Source organism: Hyperoodon ampullatus (genome assembly GCF_949752795.1).
Source record: "Hyperoodon ampullatus genome assembly, chromosome: 1".
Lineage (NCBI taxonomy): Eukaryota > Metazoa > Chordata > Mammalia > Artiodactyla > Ziphiidae > Hyperoodon > Hyperoodon ampullatus.
The window spans coordinates 62,199,750-62,221,676 of NC_136914.1; the positions used below are offsets into that span (position 1 = coordinate 62,199,750).

General features: G+C 37.2%; 1 protein-coding gene and 1 pseudogene across 2 annotated transcripts in view; both read right to left on the reverse strand.

Annotated features, from left to right (window-relative positions):
• Window positions 1-2,123: 2,123 nt before the first annotated feature.
• Window positions 2,124-21,927, reverse strand: part of P4HA1 (prolyl 4-hydroxylase subunit alpha 1) — a gene marked incomplete at its 3' end in the record, with an annotated part of 85,217 nt that continues 65,413 nt past the window's right edge. The window contains exons 10-15 of the mRNA XM_079703215.1: window positions 18,882-18,981; window positions 11,704-11,757; window positions 6,592-6,657; window positions 4,237-4,305; window positions 3,650-3,746; window positions 2,124-2,194 (exon numbers count right to left, since the gene is read on the reverse strand). Of these exons, the coding sequence (XP_079559341.1) occupies window positions 2,124-2,194; window positions 3,650-3,746; window positions 4,237-4,305; window positions 6,592-6,657; window positions 11,704-11,757; window positions 18,882-18,981 (457 nt within the window). The remainder of the gene's footprint in view (window positions 2,195-3,649; window positions 3,747-4,236; window positions 4,306-6,591; window positions 6,658-11,703; window positions 11,758-18,881; window positions 18,982-21,927) is intronic.
• Window positions 10,281-10,948, reverse strand: LOC307068365 (vesicle-associated membrane protein 7-like; annotated as a pseudogene). Its single transcript has one exon. The product of its transcript is annotated as a vesicle-associated membrane protein 7-like (transcript).

Genomic DNA, 21,927 nt, shown 5'->3' on the forward strand with positions numbered 1-21,927 from the left:
TTACTTACCCTGCTGATTGAGTATTCTGGTGAATACTTCAGTTAACTTGGTGATACTGGTGATAACTCATGGTTAAAGTTAATGAATGATGAAACTTCCAATCTTAAAGGATGGACACTTAGGGTTGGTGAGGAAACCACAGTTTCCACATTTTCCATGATAGCTCTAGCCCTCATTTATTTTAAAGTTCAGCATTAAAAAAAAGGATTGCAAAGTTTTATACTGGAATTTTTTTCTCCTTTTCATTTGGAAAGAAAAATAGTTGGTAATTATGAAACTTGGGAGGGTTCTGTAAGACCTAACACTGACAAGAGTTTACCAATCCCTGTGTGGGGTTTGGGGTTGAATATAATGAAATCTGTAAGATTATGGAATATGTTGTTTCCTTGTGAAATAGGTATTTTTTATTCTACTTTCTAAAACACGTGGCAATTAAGGATTAGTATCCTTTCTTTGAACACCCATTTTATTTCTTCAATTTTGAATTTACATTGCTTCCATCTAAAAAAGATTTTTTAAAAATCTGTGGTCACAAAATCTGATTAGATTAATGAACTTAATTCTCATTATTTCTTACTAAAATACTTGTAGTGGAACAAAGGATAGTTTGGAGAAATAAAGTTCACAGTTCACTTTTTAAAAAAAATGGTAAAGTAATACCCTCTTTCCCAGAGAATTAACCAAATTCTTCCTTATTTAAATACTGCATAAAGGATAAAGAGCCCTTATGTGAACTATGATTCACCATAAGAAATATAAAGGTTAATGGGTCAATTAACATACTTCATTAGGTTCAGAGCTTTCTACTACCATACCATGTATTTGAACAACAGAAAATCTTAAGTAGCATTACTGTAAAAACTCCATAACCATAGTAATAAAGTTGTAAAGCTCCCTTTGAAGGTAACATATTTTGATTGATTAAATATCTGAAAGTTCAAAGATCCTTAATTTTCTACCATAACAATGTGACTTTAGAGTGAATGAAAATCAGGAGGATAAACCTAAGTCCTAATTCTAAAGAAATAACCTGTTATTGCTATAGCACACACTCACATTTAAATATGAAAAATACCACACAGAAAACGGAAACATTTAAAAAAAAAAAGATTTAAGATCATAAATAGGTCACTGTTGTCACAACACATTTCAGAATTGAAAAAACAAACATTTTGGCTTTTTAGGAAAAACTCCTTTTTTATCAATTCCCTCATCATTGAAAGGACTTGTACATTTTTAAATTTCCAGTCTCCTAAGGCACGATATTTTTTTAATCCGAATGCCAACATCATCATCCCCTGCTGTAGCTGAAATAAGAGGCAAGGAATTAGCACTAAGAAAAACAGCAAAATTTTTTGGACAAAATCATCAGTCATTTAAGAAAAACAAGAAACAGACTAAGTCATGATCATTTTAGTTAAGAAGGCCCAGTCTTTTAATGTAGGACCTTCTGTTAAAAAAATTTTTTTAATCAAAGTATTGTAACTCAAATTTAATTCACCACAGAGGAGCTATGAAAGAAGGGGATTGGTAAAATAAAGCATACTTTAAAAATGACTTGGGAGAAAAAAAAAATCAAATTAGAATAGCATATGGAGGGGCAAACATTGTATGGAACCCACTTTACAGGGCTAATTTATTCCTAGTCTTCAGGCAGATCCAGAAGGGAGTTGTTGAGACTAGGTAAACATATAGGTCCATACTTTACGGCATCTGTTCCTTAATCACAGGGACCATTCTAGCCTACCACCCACCAACTGAGATGTACTGAAATACTATAATCAGATGCCTAAATTGTATTTTTTATCCAACCAAAAAAAGTTCTTTAAAATATACCATAAATGTAAAAATTCCTCATTTTTTACCCTGCCTTGCTTTGTCCTCTGTGATACCAACTGAACTTTAAGGTTTCATATGTAAAATGTGGTGTTTTAAGTGTTACTTTTAAAAGAAAAAAACCCCCCACAAAGTTAGCGATTGTCCACAGATGAAACATAGGATGAGGTTCATGACTGAATCAATCATGGAGTGTTAGTCAATTGTAAACTCTTCAAAGTTAAGACTGGGAAATGTGTGTATCAGACACATTAGAGTACAACAGGAGAGAAAGGGAAGTCTGTTTGTCATTCCAATTCCGACAAGGTGCACGGTCTTCGAAATTCCTGTCCACGTTCATGGAGCCATTTATTGGATACTGTGAAAGAAAATAATATATTAATGTCCCCCACTATCTAACTAGTATTTAATTATTAACTCCTAGGAGCCAGGATTATAATGAAGTTTCTACATAGGCTAAAAAAGTTCAAGACCAAAACCAGACAAAGACAGATGCTACTTAGGCTGTTTTTTTAAGAACTTCAGTAAATGCTGGAAATAAAAAAGATTTTATATATATGTATGTACATTTGAGAATCTGTGCATGTGTATTTCCTAAAGTTTCTAATGTTCAATGTAAGACTTGAGATGTAGGTACAGACAGAACAAAACACTGTTTTACCTGTTTGCAAAATACCACTTCTCATACAAAGACATTTTAAAAATGAACACAACTCTATGATTAATCTCTCGTATTATGTACTCAAGATTCCTTTGTTCCAAGATACTGTTTTTTAATATACCCCCAAAGGAATTAATTTCTTTCTCCTCCTCCTATATCATAGAACCCAATCAATGGCATCAACATGTATAAGATATTTAAAGTAGCACTCACTAATTCTTAACTACCTTGTTACCTGTCTTAACCCGTGTATCCAATCTTTTATTCATCAAACCCTGTTGATTTTACTTCTATGATCTCTTCAATCTATTCTTTGCTCTCCAAACCTTTTGCTGCTGCCTTAGTCCAGGCTTTTATCATCACCCATTTAGACAACAGAAAACAGCCTTCTAAACTCATCTCTCCTCCACTAGCCTCTCTTCATTCTAGTCCAGTGGTTCTCAAACATTAGTAATCATCAGGGGAGTTCTTTTAAATCCTGATGATCAGGTATCACTCCTTAATCTTGCTATGTCCAATACGGTAGCCTCTAGACACATGTAGCTACTAAGCACTTCAAGTGTGGAATGTGGCCAAGTGACACATATGGAAATAGATATATGGGGTTAAATAAATCTATATAAAAATAAGTTCACCCATTTCTATTTCTTTTTCTTTTTTTTTTTTTTAATGTGGACAGTCCTATACTTGCATGAACCTGAGAGTACCTCTCTAGCCTCATATGATTCCTGGCCCTGGTCCCTAACATGCCTGGAAAACTACTGCTCTATCTTCAAGACTAAATATAAAAATTAAACTTCAAAGAAGCCTCCCTAAATGTAAGTAGTTACTGTCTTCTGTTTATATCTTTGTATTAGTATCTACTACAAGAGACAACTGTGAACCCCATGAGAGGAAGATTCAAGTTTGAGTCAATTAACGTTTCTTAAATAATAAGTGGAAATGGTGTTAAAAATGTCAAAAAATCTGATCTGTTAAAAGCAAATTTATATTAAGAAACTTGCTTGGTTGAATCCCTTTCAGTGTTAAAGTCATGTTAGGCAAATCTGTCAGGAGTTTTTTTTCACTTTCTTTTAAGATGTAAATTATAATAATTTTTAAATAAGAGACAAAAATCACAAATTCTGTTCAGAGAATATAGGAAATATTTACCCCATTTGTTTCCAACCAGCACTGGACAGGCTGCATGCCGTGTACTATAATCTCCTTCTCCACTGGCAAACAGATTATACCAGAAAACAGCAGTTCCCTGTGGAAAACAATACAAAATTATCCCCAAATAAAGTATCAGGTTATTGCTTTTTATAGTAACTAAATTTTCCTCTGTTCTATGGAAATAATTCTCTATGGCAGCATTATATCTTCCTCTAATATAGTTCTGAAAGTATCATATAATGTACAAAATTTTGGTGATCACATGAAAGCATTAATATCTGCGTTACTTAACAAAAAAGTGTATTTGCCGAAGCTAACACATCTTACAATAGCAAGTATCATATGGAACCCATTTTAGAAATGAAAACTTCTAAACACTAATCCCTGGTTGTTCATACCTCTAGGTACTCACGGTAAATTGTACAATATCTAAAATTTTCCCTAGACATAATGTAGTCCTTAAGTGTACTACCTTTAAAAATGTTATTTACTACTTAGACTATGAAATATAGGTGCATATATTCCTCAGGGAAAAAATACAGAGGACCCGCCGCCCCCGAATTAAAATAACAAGCTAAGCTTACCTTTTTGGGCCAAACACTAGCTCCTACTTCAGGAAAAACAGTGGCTCCTCCTGCTGACACATCACTCATCTAATAAGAGATGAGAGTATTATCAAAAGTGCTGGTAGAATAAAGTTAAACATGCCACTGTGAGGTAGATTTGATACTAAATACTAGAATGAGAATATCTGGACTTCTACTTACATAACTGGGTTTGTGCATGCTAGTCAGTTTTTAAAAGACACGATGCTATTTAGGTTTACATAGATATATAAAAGCAGAGGAAAGATGAAGTCAGCAAGGGAGATTGGGATATAATTTGGGATAGCTATTTCTTTTATAGCCAGAGGTAAAAATAGATGATTTAAAACTGACAAATCAAGTAACATGGGGTATAAATATGTATTCTATAGCACTAGAATATCATCTCCATGGGGGCAGGAATTTTCATCTGTTTTGTTTATTGCTGAGAATAGCCTCAAAACAGTAGGTATTCAATAAATATTTAAATAAGTGAATTCAAACAAAATAGGACTGAACACCAAGAGAAAAGTAATAAACTAAAACCAGTTTTGTCATTTCTCATGGTAGGGTATCAACACATATTAACTAAAAATTAGAAGATTAAAAGATTTATAAAGTTATATTCTTAATGGTGAATTAGAATAAAAACACAAACCTTCCAAATTAACTGAAGAAGCACATGCATAAAATGAGGCAAAGGAAACACAGATCATATAGTGAAGATTTTTTTCAAAAACAACGTAAGTAGAATGTAGAGTCAGACTAATGTATCACAAAGCAAAATCCAACTATATGCTATATTCAAGAGTCACATCTAAAACAAGTGATTTATAGGCAAATGCTATACCAAAGAAGAGTTTGATTTTAGTATCAAGCACAGTTTAATGCTAAAGGCATTCAGTGATATAAAGAAGTGTATTTTACCATGATAAATATATAATCGATATCAAAGAGCTAATAGCTCTTAAGCAACGAAAAAACTAACTTCAGAGGAATTTAAAAGTTGTGCTATGTGGCCCATCTGAGAAAAGCATTCAAATAATGAAAAAAATGAATACAAATCTAATAAAAATGCTATATATAACTAAAAGGGGATATAATTATCTAATATATAGTCTGATAGTCACAAACAATCTAACATTTATGGATATTGGACCAAATAATATAGCATCAATTTTCTTGTATTTCTTTGCTTTTTTAAAAAAAATTTATTTACTTTATGTATTTATTTTTGGCTGCAATCGGTCTTCGTTGCTGCGTGTGGGCCTTCCCTAGTTGCAGCGACCTGTGTGCCACAACTACTGAGCCTGAGCTCTAGAGCCCGTGCTCCACAACAAGAGAAGCCACCGCAATGAGAAGCCTGCACACTGCAATGAAGAGTAGCCCCCGCTTGCCGCAACTAGAGAAAGCCCGCATGCATCAACGAAGACCCAACGCAGCCAAAAGAAAAAAAAAGTTATGTACTGCCTTTTGGGGGATACTTGCTCTTAGAATCCAGCCTCATGCTATGAGGAAGCCCAGTCCACATGCTGGTATTCTGGCCAACAACCAGCCTCAACCTCAGCCTTTAAGGTGACCCCAGTGCCAGCCATCATCTGATTGCAAATGCACGAGAGATCCAGAGCAAGAACCATAAATGAAGCCCAATCAACCTCACAACCATGAAAGATAAGAATCAAACTGTTACTTTAAACCATTCAGTTTTGGGGTGATTTGTTATGCAACAATAGATAACTGGGGCAAATATTATGATCAAAGCTTAATTTTTTCTATATGTATGAATATATAAACAATTTAAAAAATGAAGATCATACTGTTTTGAAACTAATGAACAATGGGAGAATTGTTACCCTTGAGGAAAGGGCTTCTAGCGTGCTCTAATGTACTATTTCTTGATCTGGGTGCTGACTATGCTAGTGTTCACTCTGTGAGAATTTATCAAGTTATATACTTATATACTTACACTTTTCTGATATGATATTTATCAATAAATTCAAAATAAAAGTTTATTAAGATAATGTGGATATATACACATAAATTCCTACAAATACACAGAGTTGCTTATATACACATTATAGATGACTATAGATGACAGTCCATACTCCAAAATATCACATTGCCTTCAAATACTGGGACTAGGTGTAATTTTAACTTTCTTCTTCAGGTTGTAATAAGTACAATCTGAAAAAGTTATAAATGCAAAGAAAAAATTCTTAACTCCCTTTACTCAGTTGTAAAAAAATGTTAAACTAGGATGTTAATCAAGAGCTAAACAGAACAAACATCTGAACACATCAAAATAAATGAGTCATGTGATCAAATCCCAACTTAAAAATTTTAGCTATAACTTACATAAAACAGCCATGTAGCAATTCTATTTCCTGTCCCCAGCTCTTTGAAAGCATCTGGCTCATCTTTCTGTGAATAAAACACAACTCAGTGGTATAAAATTCAGTAATGCAAATTCTCCAATGGCAACTAACATCATTAATATGCTGAATAGTATGCTAAAAACAGCCCCAAAAGGTTCCTTTATAATGTCCAGTGCACTATATACAACAGGCACTCAGATATTTGTTGGTTGTTGATTCAACTAGTATACTGAATACTTTTGATAAGACCATTCGGGGGGAAAATACAGATTTGTTAGCCTATATAGTGAGAACCAATATCTACTATCCACAGATTATTTTAAAAATTGACACCTATAGTTTTAGCTTCCAAAAAAGCAAGACATGAGAGTCTTTCAGCTACATTCATTAAGTCAATTCTCTGTGGGTAAAAAAAAATTTACCTTGAGATTTACTTTGAACTCATGATCCATTCAAATGTCACTGCTACTATTCTTGACTGTCTTTTGGGCTGTCAGCACTTTAATCTGGCTGAAGAATTCACGTCTGGCTATTTAAAGCTAAATTAAAATACAGTATAGTCTCTTGGCATTTTCCCAGAAAAATGAAAATCATGTATTTTTCACACAGAAATTTATACAAATTGATTTGTCATATCCTCAAATTGTCCGTTAATGTCCTTCAAAGGATGAATGACTAAAACTGTCGTATACCTATACCACAGAATACTATGCAGCAAACAAAAAGGAACACCCTGTTGATATGTTCTGCAAAAACATGGATGAACCTCAAGGGAATTATGCTGAGTGAAAAGAGACAATCTTAAAAGGATACATGCCGTATGTAACATTGACATAACATTTGCGAAATAATTTTAGTGAAGAACAGATTAGTGGTTACCAGTGGGAGGCAGAAGGGTATATGTAGCTACAGACCAGTACCGCAAGGGAGTCTTACAGTGATGGTGCGGTTATGTATCTTTATTGTGGTGGTAGTTACATAAAGCTACACATGTAATAAAACTGTATAGACAGACAGACAGACAGACATGAATGCGAGCATAACTGGTGAAATATGAATAAGCTCTGTTGCTTGTGCCAACACCAATTTCCTGGTTTTGATAGTGTACTACAGTTATGCAAGATGTTAACACTGAAGGCGGCTGAGTGAAGGGTGCATGGGATCTCCCTGTATTTTGGGGGGAAACTTCCTAGGAATCTATAATTATTTCAAAATAAAAAGCTAAGAAAAAAAATTTAGTTACATTAATGTGAGGACTTAAACTGTAGTCTTTCACATCATCCAAGATCCTCAGACATTTTTCAATAATTGAAAACAGATGGAAAAGAGACTAAAAATATATCCTTTGCTAGCCTGCCCAGAAAAAGAGTCTAGGATTCTGGGATTAAACCAGTCAAGGAATTTAATACAATACAGACTGTTTTCTTTCCAAAGAATATACTCTTATTAAAAAATGGTAATAGATCAAGATGTTTATTAGAATACTTGGCACATTCCTTAGAATTCATGTAATTATGATAAAGCTTAAATTAAGATTTGGTGATGACAATTTATAGCTTGATATGTTAAAATTACTTTTTTATTTAAAAGGTTAAATATTTATTGATCTTAAGCAAGAGTACTTGGGCAAGAACAACTTTTTAACAAACTGCTTTAATATTATTTATTCTCCAGCCTCTGCATCTATTTTATGTTTTTTATCTTCCTGTCTTTCAAAATGTAATCCTGTAATTTCTTCAGATTTATTGCCCAATTCACTAATTCACTGCAGCTGTCTCTAATCTGTTTAACTTATACACTAAATTTTAAATTTCAACAATTTTTTCGACCTAAAGCTTCTATTTTTCAAATATGTTAAATCATTTTGAGAATTCATTAATTTTTATCCTCTTTTATTTTTAAAGTATTAGTTATTTTTTTCTATTACTCTTAAATTTTATTAATGCCTTCAGTTTGTGCATCATTTAAAACAAGGTATGTGCTTTAAAAAGCATTCTTATACATAAACAGATCAAGATATGGTTAAGTAATTTATCCCTAAAACATGCATATCATTTTTATTCACATGTGTGTAAGAAAGGGAAATAAGCTTTAAGTCTTTTTCTTGGGATTAAAGACATTTGGAAATTATTATTAAGGAATGCCAAATGTTTTCATGGAACAAATGTGTTTTCCAACAGGAAATGCTGATGTAATTAAAAGGCATTAGTGTTGATAAAGAGGACTGAAAAAACATTTGCACTATACATGATCACCAGGAAAAGAGTTCCAGGGGGTTGAAAATATATGTCAAATAAATGAATCAGCATGAATTGAATGGTACAGATGGAAGAACAGGCTGCAGGTGCCAGATTACGTGACACATATAAATATTCAAAGCACATGACTAGGCTAAACAGGTGACTAGGTTTTACAGACCAATTTGTTCTTTCATTGGGAAAATAGTCAAATGTAATATAATGTCCATTTACTGGCATTTATTGATAAATAAGTGCAGTTAGATCTAGGGCACCAAATGTTGTCCTTTCAGATACACACTAAAAGTACACACTAGCTAACAGATGCCAGAGTAGCCAAAGCAGTATGATTACACTCCAGTTTTTTCACGCTGCAGTTACATGGATGTTAGCTAAAATGTCTTGTATTCTTTCATGTATCATACTGTCTACTCTCAAGTTTCACAAAAGAATTCTTCAAAACTAGGCAGATTAAAGAACTTACTAAACCGCAAAGGATGCTCAAACTATTATTCAACACCAGTCAAACCCAAATCCTGGAGTTGATTGCTGACTATATTCAGTTTGGGCTTTTCCACTGTGGTTCTCTTCTTTTTCTTTGGTGAGCCAGAGGAATGTGCCTCCCCACTCCATCCACTACCCATTCTATTATCTATACAATTGCCCTAAATATCCACCAAAGAAAAAGGAATATGTAAAAAACCACAACCTGCAACAATATTTAAACCACTGTCTTCTCAAATCAACTGCAATGGGGAAACAGAGGATATCAAGCTCGGCGAGGTTTGTGAATGATCAAAACTTTCTGCCTAAAAGTTAATAATAAGCAGACAAGGATAATTCTGTTTGCTTCTAAGAGGCTAGCAAAACGTTCCCCATCTCACTGAGATAAAATGTTAATACTTTACCTGCGTGGGCTCCTAGAAACACCAACAATTAACTACAATTCCCAAAATAACAACAATTCTCCATGTATATTGTTTCCAAGCACTTAAAACCCTTCAAAATCAAAGGATATTAAGATGAGATGTTAGCAATACTATCTGTCTCTTGAACTTTTGTGTGCACAAAGGTCATCCATAATTTCAGTAGACAGCTCGTAAGACAGGTGGTTTCTACCTTGGTGATAGCTTTTTGCAATTATAAACAAAAATGTATCTATAAGTAGATGACACTAGTTAACAAACCAAAGAAACAAAATGCCTTTTTAAGGCTACTGCTGCAATAAATGGTTCGATCTGAAGTGCACTGGAATAAACTGGTTGATAGGACAAAGATAAATCTGGAGGCATAGAACAATATTAAAACAAAAGAGAGAAAGAAGAAGGTTGAAGAGACTGGCAGACACCATCGGTCAGTATTAAAAGGCTTGAATCAAACGGATTGCTTTTAACTCCCTGTTCTCTCGTATCCTTGGTTAATGATAACTTTTTTATCTCTTCACACAGCTTGGCCGTGTAAATCCACCACAGAGAGGTGACACAATAATATAGATGAATATGACTGATATGATGATGATGATGATGATGATGGTGAGTTAAGATTCTTCATACACATGGCTCGGGCAAGATTTCTGTTGGTTGTTTCGAAGGTGACAGACGAATCCACGAGATTTTCTGTTTTATCTATCAATAATTCCAATCTTTCGCCTTGCTGAGCCACCAGGTCTGTGTTTCTGACCATGATTCCTTTAAGTTCATCCACTTGGGCTTGAGTCTCCATCACTTTTTCTAGGCCCTTATTCTCAGAGTGATGCTTCAGCTGTGCAGCCAGGACACTTGAGAACTCACTATTCATGGCATATGGGAGCACTGTTTGTGCTCTTGAACTGTACGTAGTCTGGAAACTCTTTTTTATCTCATTCAGAAAATTAAAGGCTCGGGAACACTCAAAATCATCATCAGTGATAAAGAGATATACAATCCTGTCTTGGCAGATGTAATGAAACAAAGAATTGCCATGTGAGTACGTTAGCTTGTTATTTTCAGAAGGTATCTTAGCCAGAATCTGCTGTGTCACCTCCAGGAAGCTGCCTCCATACCAAGCATGTTTGGCAAGGATAGTGGTTCCCCTGGCAACAACAGCAAAAAGAATGGCCATGGCTTCGATCCGATCTGTCTGGGCACCATGTGAGAACTTGGGGATCGGGACAGAGTTGCACAGGTTAGTGTGGGCTCGCCAACTGCCCGCTCCCAGAGGAGGCTAAACTGGACCTATATAGTTATTTTATATTCTGTATCTGATAACTGAAGTATCTAACATCCTGGGGGCATCTGTATCTGTTGGCAGGCCTCTGCTTTCAAACTGCCAGAAAAAGCTCCCCATAACACATCATACTCCAGCTAGGATGCGAGAGGAAACTCTTTTGAAGGGTCTTAACTCAAAGCAGATGATTTTCTAGGCCATTCTTTCTTTCTCTGAAGGTGTAATCCTTTTGGAGATTTAGGTTTTATGCAGGGATCTCAGTTCAGTAGCCTACACTATAGCAGGTCCTCTCACAGAGCTGTTAATCCCCAAAGCTCTAGATTCCTGGAGGTACATGCCTCCAGCCTCAGCTTTTTTGCTCCCTTTAAACACTCTAATTTTAGCCTCTAGGTTTTCTCTGTTCAGTTTGCCTTTGAGAATTTTCCTTTACTTTCTTCAAAGCTCAGCAATGCATTTAAAAGTATCCTAAGTTCTTTTACCGTGTCTCTAGGTATTTTTTACTGCTTTAAAAGGCTTTACAGAATATCTATTCCACCATGCTTTCACAAATTCCAAATAAGCTATGAAATTTTAATACCAAAAGAACAGAATTAACATGTCATGCCTAAGCTTCAGTGGAACTCCTTCATTTGCCATTTTTTTTTACTTACCCGTGCAAAATCAAAATGGGGTTCATACTGTCCTCCAACTCCATAATTAGCTACCTGAAGGAGAGAAACAAAACATGAATGAAAGAACTATCAAGATTACTATTCAAAAAAATCTATGAGTCCCATTTTGGCCTCTTATATATCATGGTTAGGTACTTCTAAATAAATGAGAAGCAAAGCATTTTTTAAATCAATAAAGAGTTCCTAAAAAAACAAGGATGAAAAACTAAGGATAGCTACTATATGCTATTTTAGAACCTTAGTTAATATGCTTTTCTTTAGCAAATGTTTGGGGGGACATGGTTTTCCTTAATACATAAGAAACTAAAATCTGAATTAGAATTTTAGAATTAAAAATTTCTAGAATTAGAATTTCAATATTTTTATTATTAATTTTTTTTTAATTTATTTTATTTTTTTAAAATTTATTTATTTATTTTGCGCTGTCCTGGGTCTTCGTTTCTGTGCGAGGGCTTTCTCTAGTTGTGGTAAGCAGGGGCCACTCTTCATCGTGATGCGCAGGCCTCTCACTATCGTGGCCTCTCTTGTTGTGGAGCACAGGCTCCAGACGCGCAGGCTCAGAAGTTGTGGCTCACGGGCTCTAGAGCTCAGGCTCAGTAGTTGTGGCTCACGGGCTCTAGAGCTCAGGCTCAGTAGTTGTGGCTCACGGGCCTAGTTGCTCCGTGGCATGTGGGATCTTCCCAGACCAGGGCTCAAACCCATGTCCCCTGCATTAGCAGGCAGATTCTCAACCACTACGCCACCAGGGAAGCCCTATTATTAATTTTTACTAAACACTTTCCTTGGGAATTTAAATCAAGACTCATGTTTTCCAAAGCCCAAAATGCTGGCAAACTCCCAATCTACTTTAATGAAATCCAGTTTCCTACATATTTTTTTTTCTCTACTTAGGTAAAAAAGGGAAGAAGTTAACAACAATTTAATTATTCCTATTGGAAGGCCATGACAACTTCATTTGGATGTGACAATGCCCCAGCATGAAGCAGCAAAAGAAAGTAAGAGAAATATTTGGTCTGAGCTCAAGTTCCAGATTTCTTAGTTACAATACAGTATATGTAACTTTGGATACAACCTCAGTTTTCTTATTTGTAAAATAAGGATAATGATACCTTCCTTAACTCCCTCCCTTCCATCCCAATATGACAAAATGCTGAGAAATGAAAGGCGAATGTAATTTAAAGAGCATTATTGATGAAATGAAATGAGTACATAATTAAAAGTGTTGCCCACAGCAAAGTCCAAGTCCTATATAAATTATTATTACTGTGGATATTTTACTTCATATGTTGTAGATGCCTTCGTTGGGTTGGATCAGACTATTAAGTTAGAAATATATCAAGTAGCCTGAAAGAGCCTGTGAAGGTTAGGCAGGTGAGAATAAATACAAATTAGGAAAGAAAAAGACACATCATAGTTACTTTAATAATCAAATGAGTACCAAGGAAGTTGTAGATGACCATGGAGTAAATAACTTAATATAAGCAAATTTAAATTCGGAAAGTCCTATTTTGCACAGTTCCAAAATGCACAAATTTCAGATACCATGGTTTAGCTAACCCTTGACACCAGACCCACAACAACACAGTGGACATTTCAATTACCATGTTACATTAACTGTGAGTAACTGCATAAAGTGCAAATATTGCTACTAGCTCTTCAGTCCACAAATTACTATACAAATAACAGCTACATATCATGATCAATGACCAGTCATGTCACTTCTTTCAAAGTCTATCAGTGATTGGTCACTGCATATCTGTTATTCAGTTCATGCACAGACAGCAAAGCATGTAGTTATGCTGCCTCCTTATTTCCCAGTAAAAACCTATGTGATATTTTACAAAAACAGACAATTAGAAGAAGAAATTGGCCAACAAAGATACAGTACAGCAGAGAAATGGAAAGCAATAATGCTGTAAGTGAAATTCAAATCAAATTTAAATGGGCTTGGTTCCAGGACAAGATGGGGGAGTAGAAGGACCTGAACTCACCTTTCCTCTTGTGAAAACACCAAAATCACAACTAATGGCTGAACAACCATCAACAAAAAAGACTGGAACCTACCAAAAAAGATATTCTACTTCCAAAGAAGAAGTCACAACAAGACAGTAGGAGGGATGCATTCATGATACAAACAAATCCCGTAAGTGTTGGGTGGGTGACCCACAAACTGGAAAATATTTATATCACAGAGGGTCTCCCACAGGAGTGAAAGTTCTGAGCCCCACGTCAGGCTCCCCAGTCTGGGGGTCTGGCATTGGGAGGAGGAGCCCCCAGAGCATTTGGCTTTGAAGGCCAGTGGGCCTTGATCACAGGAACTCCCCAGTACTGGGGGAAACAGAAACTCCACTCTTGGAGGGCACACACAAGGTCTTGTGTGCACAGGGACCCAGGGGAAAAAGCAGTGACTTCATATGAGCCAGGGTCAGACCTACCTGCTGGACTTGGAGGATCTACTTGGGAGGTGGGGGTGGCTCACTATGGGGACAAGGACACCGGTGGCGGAGACACTGGGGAGTACTCACTGGCGTGAGTTGCCCTAAACGCTGCCACTTTGACACCAAGACCTGGCCCCACCCAACAGCCCTTAGGCTCCAGTGCTGGGATGCCTCAGGCCAAAAAACCAACAGGGCAGGAACACAGGCAGACAGGCTACTTAAGTCTTCCTGAGCCCACAGCCGCCTCTAAACACATCCCTTGACACGGCCCTGCCCACCAGAGGGACAAGACCCAGCTCCACCCACCAGTGGGCAGGCACCAGTCCTTCTCACCAAGAAGCCTGCACAAGCCTCTTAGACCAGTCTCATCCACTAGGGGGCAGACACCAGAAGCAAGAGGAACTACAATCCTGCAGCCTGTGGGACCTCAAACACAGAAAGTTAGACAAAATGAGATGGCAGAGGACAGTGTTCCAGATGAAGGAACAAGATGAAACCCCAGAAGAACTAAGTGAAATGGAGACAGGCAATCTACCCGAAAAAGAATTCAGAGTAATAGTAAAGATGATCCGAGATCTCAGAAAAAGAATGGAGGCACAGACCAAGAAGATACAAGAGCTAGAAGATATAAAGAACAAACAAACAGAGATGAACAATACAATAAGTGAAATGAAAACTACACTAGAAGGAATCAATAGCCGAATAAATGAGGCAGAAGAATGGATAAGTGAGCTGGAAGACGGAATGGTGGAAATCACTGCTGTGGAAAGGAATAAAGAATGAAAAGAAATGAAGACAGTATAAAAGACCTCTGGGACAACATTAAATGCACCAACATTCACATTATAGGGGTCCCAGAAGGAGAAGAGAGAGAGAAAGGACCTTAGGAAATATTTGAGGAGATAGTAGGGGAAGACTTCCCTAATATGGGAAAGGAAACAGTCACCCAAGTCCAGGAAGCAGAGGGTCCCATACAGGATAAACCCAAGGAGGGACATGCTGAGACACATATTAATCATACCGACAAATATTAAAGAGAAAATATTAAAAGCAACAAGGGGAAAGCAACAAGTAACATACAAAGGAATCCCCATAAGGTTATCAGCTGATTTTTCAGCAGAAACTCTTCAGGCCAGAAGGGAGTGGCACAATATATCTAAAGTGATGAAAAGGAAAGAACTACAGTCAAAAACACTCTATCCAGCAAGGCTCTTGTTCAGATTCAGTGGAGAAATCACAAGATTTACAGATAAGCAAAAGCTAGAAAGAATTCAGCACCACCAAAACAGCTTTACAACAAATGCTAAAGGAACTTCTCTAGGAAGAAAACAAAGGGCCACAACTAGAAACAAGAAAATTACGAAGGTATCACCTCACACTGGTCAGAATGGCCGTCATCAAAAAGTCTACAAACAATAAATGCTAAAGAGGGTGTGCAGAAAAGGGAACCCTCCTATGCTGTTGGTGGGAATGTAAATTGGTGGTGCCACTATGGAAAACAGTATGGAGGTTCCTTAAAAAACTAAAAATAGAGCTACCGTATGATCCAGCAATCCCACTCCTGGGCATTTAGGAAGCAACCTAAATGTCCATCAACAGAGGAATAGATAAAGAAGATGTGGTACATGTATCAGTGGAATTTTACTCAGCCATAAAAAAAAGCATGAAATAATGCCACTTGCAGCAACATGGATGGACCTAGAGACTGTCATACTAAATGAAGTCAGACAGAGAAAGACAAACATCATATGATCACTGTACATGGAATCTAAAAATGATACAAATGAACTTATTTACAAACCAGAAACAGACTGGCAGACTTCAGAGACAAACTTATGGTTACCAAAGGGGAAAGGTGTGGGGGGGGATAAATTAGGAATTTGGGATTAACACATACACACGACTATATATAAAATAGATAACTAATAAGGACCTACTGTATAGCACAGGGAAATCTACTTGGTACTCTGTGATAACCTATATGGGAAAAGAATCTGAAAAAGAATAGATATACATATATGTATAACTAAATAACTTTGCTGTACACCTGAAACTAACATAACATTGTAAATCAACTATACTCCAATACTAAAAAAAACCCCTTATGCTGAGCCCCCCCGCCCCCGCCGCCAAAAAAGAAATCAGACTTAAATGCAGACACAGAAGAAAAGGCTGACAAGGAAAATGTTTCTAACTTTTGCAGTTTGAGAAACTCTAGATATGCAGTCAGAGGAATGTGGTGAAGGAACTTATTAACATAAGGAAAGTGATCGTGATGAAAAGGATGAAGAAGATGTCTTAGAGGAAGTGACTGGAAAAAAAAATCAACAATAAAAGATCCCTCAGAGATATTTAGCGACATTGAAAGCACAAAGGATAAAATGTTGAAAGCTGATCCAAACTTAGAAGTATGACAATTTGCAAAGAAAGAGAAAAGATGCTCACTCTGTATCATAAGTTTCACAAATGAGATGAAGGAACATAAACTATTCTTGGTCAGTGTTTACAAAGAAATAAAACACTGTAATCCTCAATATTTCTAATATTTTATAATACTGAGACATATCAATAGAGAAGACTAGTTTTCAACAAATGATGCTGGGACGATTGGCTAACCACATGAAAAGAATGAAGTCCTTTCCATATACAAAAATTGACTCAAAATGGATCAAAGACCTGAATGTAAGAAATAAAACCATAAAAATTGTAGGAAAACCCACAGGTGTAAATCTTTATGTCCTTGGATTAGGCAATGGTTTCTTAGACACCTTAAGCAAAAGCAACCAAAAAAAAGACCTATCAGACTTCACAGAAATTAAAAAATTTTTGCCAAAGGACACCATCAAGAAAGTGAAAGACACGCCCCAGAACGGGAGAAAATATTTGCAACCCATACATCTAATATGGGTCAAGTATTCACAACACATAAATAACACAACTCAACAATAAAAACAACCCAATAAAAAATAGGCAAAGGATTTGAATAGAAATTTTTTCCAAGATATAAAAATGGCTGGGGCTGCCCTGGTGGCACTGTGGTTGAGAGTCTGCCTGCCAATGCAAGGGACATGGGTTCAATCCCTGGTCCAGGAGGATCCCACATGCCACGTAGCAACTAAGCCCGTGTGCCACAACTACTAAGCCTGGCTCTAGAGCCCATGCGCCACAACTGCTGAGCCCACGCTCTAGAGCCCGCGAGCCACAACTACTGAGCATGCGTGCTGCAACTACTAAAGCCCACGCGCCTAGAGCCCATGCTCCGCAACAAGAGAAGCCACTGCAATGAGAAGCCCATGCACCACAATGAAGAGTAGCCCCTGCTCACTGCAACTAGAGAAAGCCTACACACAGCAACGAAGACTGAACAGAACCAAAAATAAATAAAATTTTTAAAAAATGGCCAATAACTCATGAAAAGATACTCAACATCATTAGCCATCAGGGAAATGCAAATAAGAACCATGATGAGATAGCACTTCAAACGTATCAGAATGACCTTAATAAAAAAACTGGACAAGAACAAGTGTTGGCAAGGATGTGAAGAAAATGGAAGCCTCATACATTGCCAATGGGATTGTAAAATGGTGCAGCCATTCTGGAAAACAGTTTGGCAGTTCCTCAAATACTAAAGTTACCACGTGACCCAGCAATTACATATGTAGGTTTATACCCAAGAGAAATTTAAATGACATTTGTATGAAAATTTGTAGACAAATAGCATTAGTCATAATAGCCAAAGAGTGGAAACAATCCAAAAGCCCTCCAACTGATAAATAAATAAAACGTGGTATATCCAAACAAGAGAATGTTAATATTATTCAGCCATGAAAAAGAATAAAGTGCTGATACATGCTACAACATGGATATACCTTAAAAACATTGTCAAGTGAAATAAGCCAGATACACTAGGCCACATATTGTATTACTCCATTTATATGAAATATTTAGAATAGGCAAACTTACATACAGAAGGTAGAGAAGCAGTTGCCAGGGGCACTAGGGAGGGGGAATGGAGAGTGACTACTTAACTGGGGTTTCTTTGGAGGTGATGAAAATAGTGTTGATGATTGTACAACCATGTGAATATTAAAACCAGGGTAAATTTTATGGTATGTGAATTATTTCTTACTAGAAAACAGAAAAAAATAATTTATTAAAAAAAAAACTGCCGGGCCTCCCTGGTGGCGCAGTGGTTGAGAGTCCGCCTGCCGATGCAGGGGATACGGGTTCGTGCCCCGGTCTGGGAGGATCCCATATGCCGCGGAGCGGCTGGGCCCGTGAGCCATGGCTGCTGAGCCTGCGCATCCGGAGCCTGTGCTCCGCAACGGGAGAGGCCACAACAGTGAGAGGCCCGCATACCACAAAAAAAAAAAAAAAAAAAAAAAAAAAAAAAAAAAAAAAAAACTGCCATGGCCACCTGACAGGCGTAGGAATGAAAAAATAAATCACAGTGTACTTAATAAATACTAGTGTTACATATTTTTCATTTCCCTATAAGTTTATACTCAACATTAAGAGTTTTTAATGTCTTGACAAAAAATTTTAAAGATCACAGAACAATTTTTCCTACTGATTATTAAGATCACTGTACATGGTTTCAGCTTATATATTCACTTTTACAGTCTCAAAGTATCATGCAAATTGAGTACTGCCTGTATAGTGACAGAAAAAATCTCTTCTGAAGCATCTTTTGAAGAAGTGTAGGATGTGATTACCTACCTGTAACTCCTCTGCTGTGGAGACATCTAGTCCTGTTAGATCTTGTATTCTCATATTAATTCGAGACACCACAGGGTTTTCATAGCCAGAGAGCCAGGCACTAAAAACAAGAAGAAAATAATTAGTTTTACTGATAAAGTTGCAATACATGAAGACCAATAGCTGTCATCTAAAAAGCCATAATATACAGGACATTAAGGCTTTATCTATAGGCATTTACTTCATTTGCTTCTTTGATACGATTTTTTTTTTTTTTTTTTTGCGGTATGCGGGCCTCTCACCGTTGTGGCCTCTCCCGTCGTGGGGCACAGGCTCCGGACGCGCAGGCCCAGCGACCATGGCTCATGGGCCCAGCCGCTCTGCGGCATATGGAATCTTCCCGGACCGGGGCATGAACCCACGTCCCCTGCATCGGCAGGTGGACTCTCAACCACTGCACCACCAGGGAAGCCCTTTGATATGATTTTTACTAATGATGTTATAATTTTTAAAAGATGTTACATTCTACAGTTAGAGGTTGGAAAGGGAAAAAAACTAATATCATTTATTACTGAGTTTTTATGAAAACAGATGGATTAATGTAAGAAGACTATATAGGACTATCTACACTGAGAATTTTTTTTAATTCTGGAAAAATACATACATCAAAATGAAAACAACTGTTCCTTCTAGATAAGGTATAGGAACTGGCCAAGGTGAAGGTCATAGGGGTTTTAGCCTGATTTATATAATGCTAATGTTTTATAAGAAAAATTCATCTATTACTTGCCTAAATAAAAAAGTTTTAAAAGGTACCCAACACACCCAGTAGGATAGCTATAACCAAAAAGGTGTACAATAATAAGTGTTGGTGATGATGTGAAGAAATTAGAACCCTCATATATTGCTGGTAGGAATGTAAAATGGTGCAGCCACTTTGGAAAACACTTTGGCAGTTCCTCAAATTGCTAAACACAGAGGACCTCGCAATTCCACTCCTAGGTATATACCCAAGAGAAATTAAAATGTGTGGTCATACCAAGACTTGTTCGTAAGTATTCACAGTAGCATTATTAATAATGGCCAAAAAGTGGAAATAATACAAATGTCCATCAACTGATGGACAGATACATAAAATGTGATATATCCATAAGACAGATTATTGTGTCATGAAAAGGAAGTAATGATACATGCCACCACATGGATGAACCTTGAAACCATTATGTTAAGAAAGATAAGTCAGGTACAAAAGGTCACACATTATGATTCCATTAATATGAAATGTCCAGAACAGGCAAATCAATACAGAAAGTAGATAAGTGGTTGCCACGAGAAGGCGGTATTAAGGAATGACTCCTAATGGGTACAGGATTTTCTTTTGGGGTGGTGAAAATGTTCTGGAATTAGATAATGGTGATGACTGCACAGCTAAAAAAGACTAAAAACCACTGAACTGTATACTTTAAAGGGTGAATTTTACGGTATGGGAATTATAGCTCAATAACATGGCACAGCAAAATTCAACTCTCTCCTTTACATATGCTTTTTCCCAGTCTATTAGACTTTTTCTTTCTTCACTTCTCTCATCAAGATTTGGTCCATCATTTCAACAGTATTCTTTTTTGTTGCGGGGGGGGGGGCGGGTGCCGCGCCACGCAGCTTACAGGATCTTCGTTCCCCAACCAGGGATCGAACCCGTGCCCCCTGCAGTGGAAGCGTGGAGTCCTAACCACTGGACCGCCGGAGAATTCCCTCAACAGCATTCTTGATTAAAAGCCTAAACTCACCTGTCTGGCAAAAAACACAAGCCTGATGAATTTTTCTCCAAGCTTATACCTATAACACCAAATTGTACTGGAAAAAGTCATGAGATAGGGCAGATATGTTCCACTAAAAATTCATGAACACTGGGACCTCCTTGGTGGTGCAGTGGTTAAGAATCTGCCTGCCAATGCAGGGGACACGGGTTCAAGCCCTGGTCCAGGAAGATCCCACATGCCGCGGAGCAACTAAGCCCTGTGCACCACGGCTACTGAGCCTGCGCTCTAGAGCCCGCGAACCACAACTACTGAACCTGCAGGCTGCAATTACTGAAGCCCGTGCACCTAGAGCCCGTGCTCCACAACAAGAGAAGCCACTGCAATGAGAAGCCCGCGCACCACAACAAAGAGCAGCCCCTGCTCGAAGCAACTAGAAAAAGCCCACGAGCGGCAACAAGACCCAACACAGCCAAAACAAAACAAAACAAACAATCATGAACACTAACTCCAAATGGGCCTTACTCTCACCTCTATTCTGAACCCCAACCCACCTCAGACTCCTTCACTCAGTGGATTACATATCTCCTACGTCACAGATAAAATAGAAACCATACAATCTTTTCCTTATACATAGTTCATTCTAGTTCATTCCAGTTCCAAGAGGAGATTTCTCTCCATTATCTAAGGCCAATCCTCTGCCTTAGATTCTATTATCTCCTGCTATTTTAGGAATCATAAATCATTGATGAGCCCTTCTCTCTCTCATATAATCAACATCTCATCTCAATAATTCCTCCCACAGCTTTTAACGGGGCTTAAGACTCTCCCATTAAATAAATGAGCAAAAAATTTAAATTCTTTCCCTCAATTCTTTCTCTCTCCAGCCACCAACTTCTTTCTCCTCCATCTTCAAGTCAACCTTTTCACTGACTCCTCACTTCTCAATCCATTCCAATTTAGCTTTAGTCCCCATCACTCCATCAAAACTGCTCTTGCTAATATCTCACCCATAACCCTACTATGCTACTAAATCTAACAAGATTTTCCCATTCTCATAGTATTTGCTCTTTTAGTAACATTTCAGAATGTTCATCCTTCTTGAAACTCTCCTCCTGACTCATTCATTCTCCGGGTATTCCTTTAGTCCCTCTGGATGTTCCATCCTGGTCTCCCTCACAGCCTCTCACACTGTATTTTGCCTTTCTCCCAGTGCCCCACCAGCACTTATTCAACAATGTTTCTTCTTGCCCTAAGGCTAGTGCACATGCTCATCTCTATCCAGAGTATTCTGCTTAACTTTGCAAATT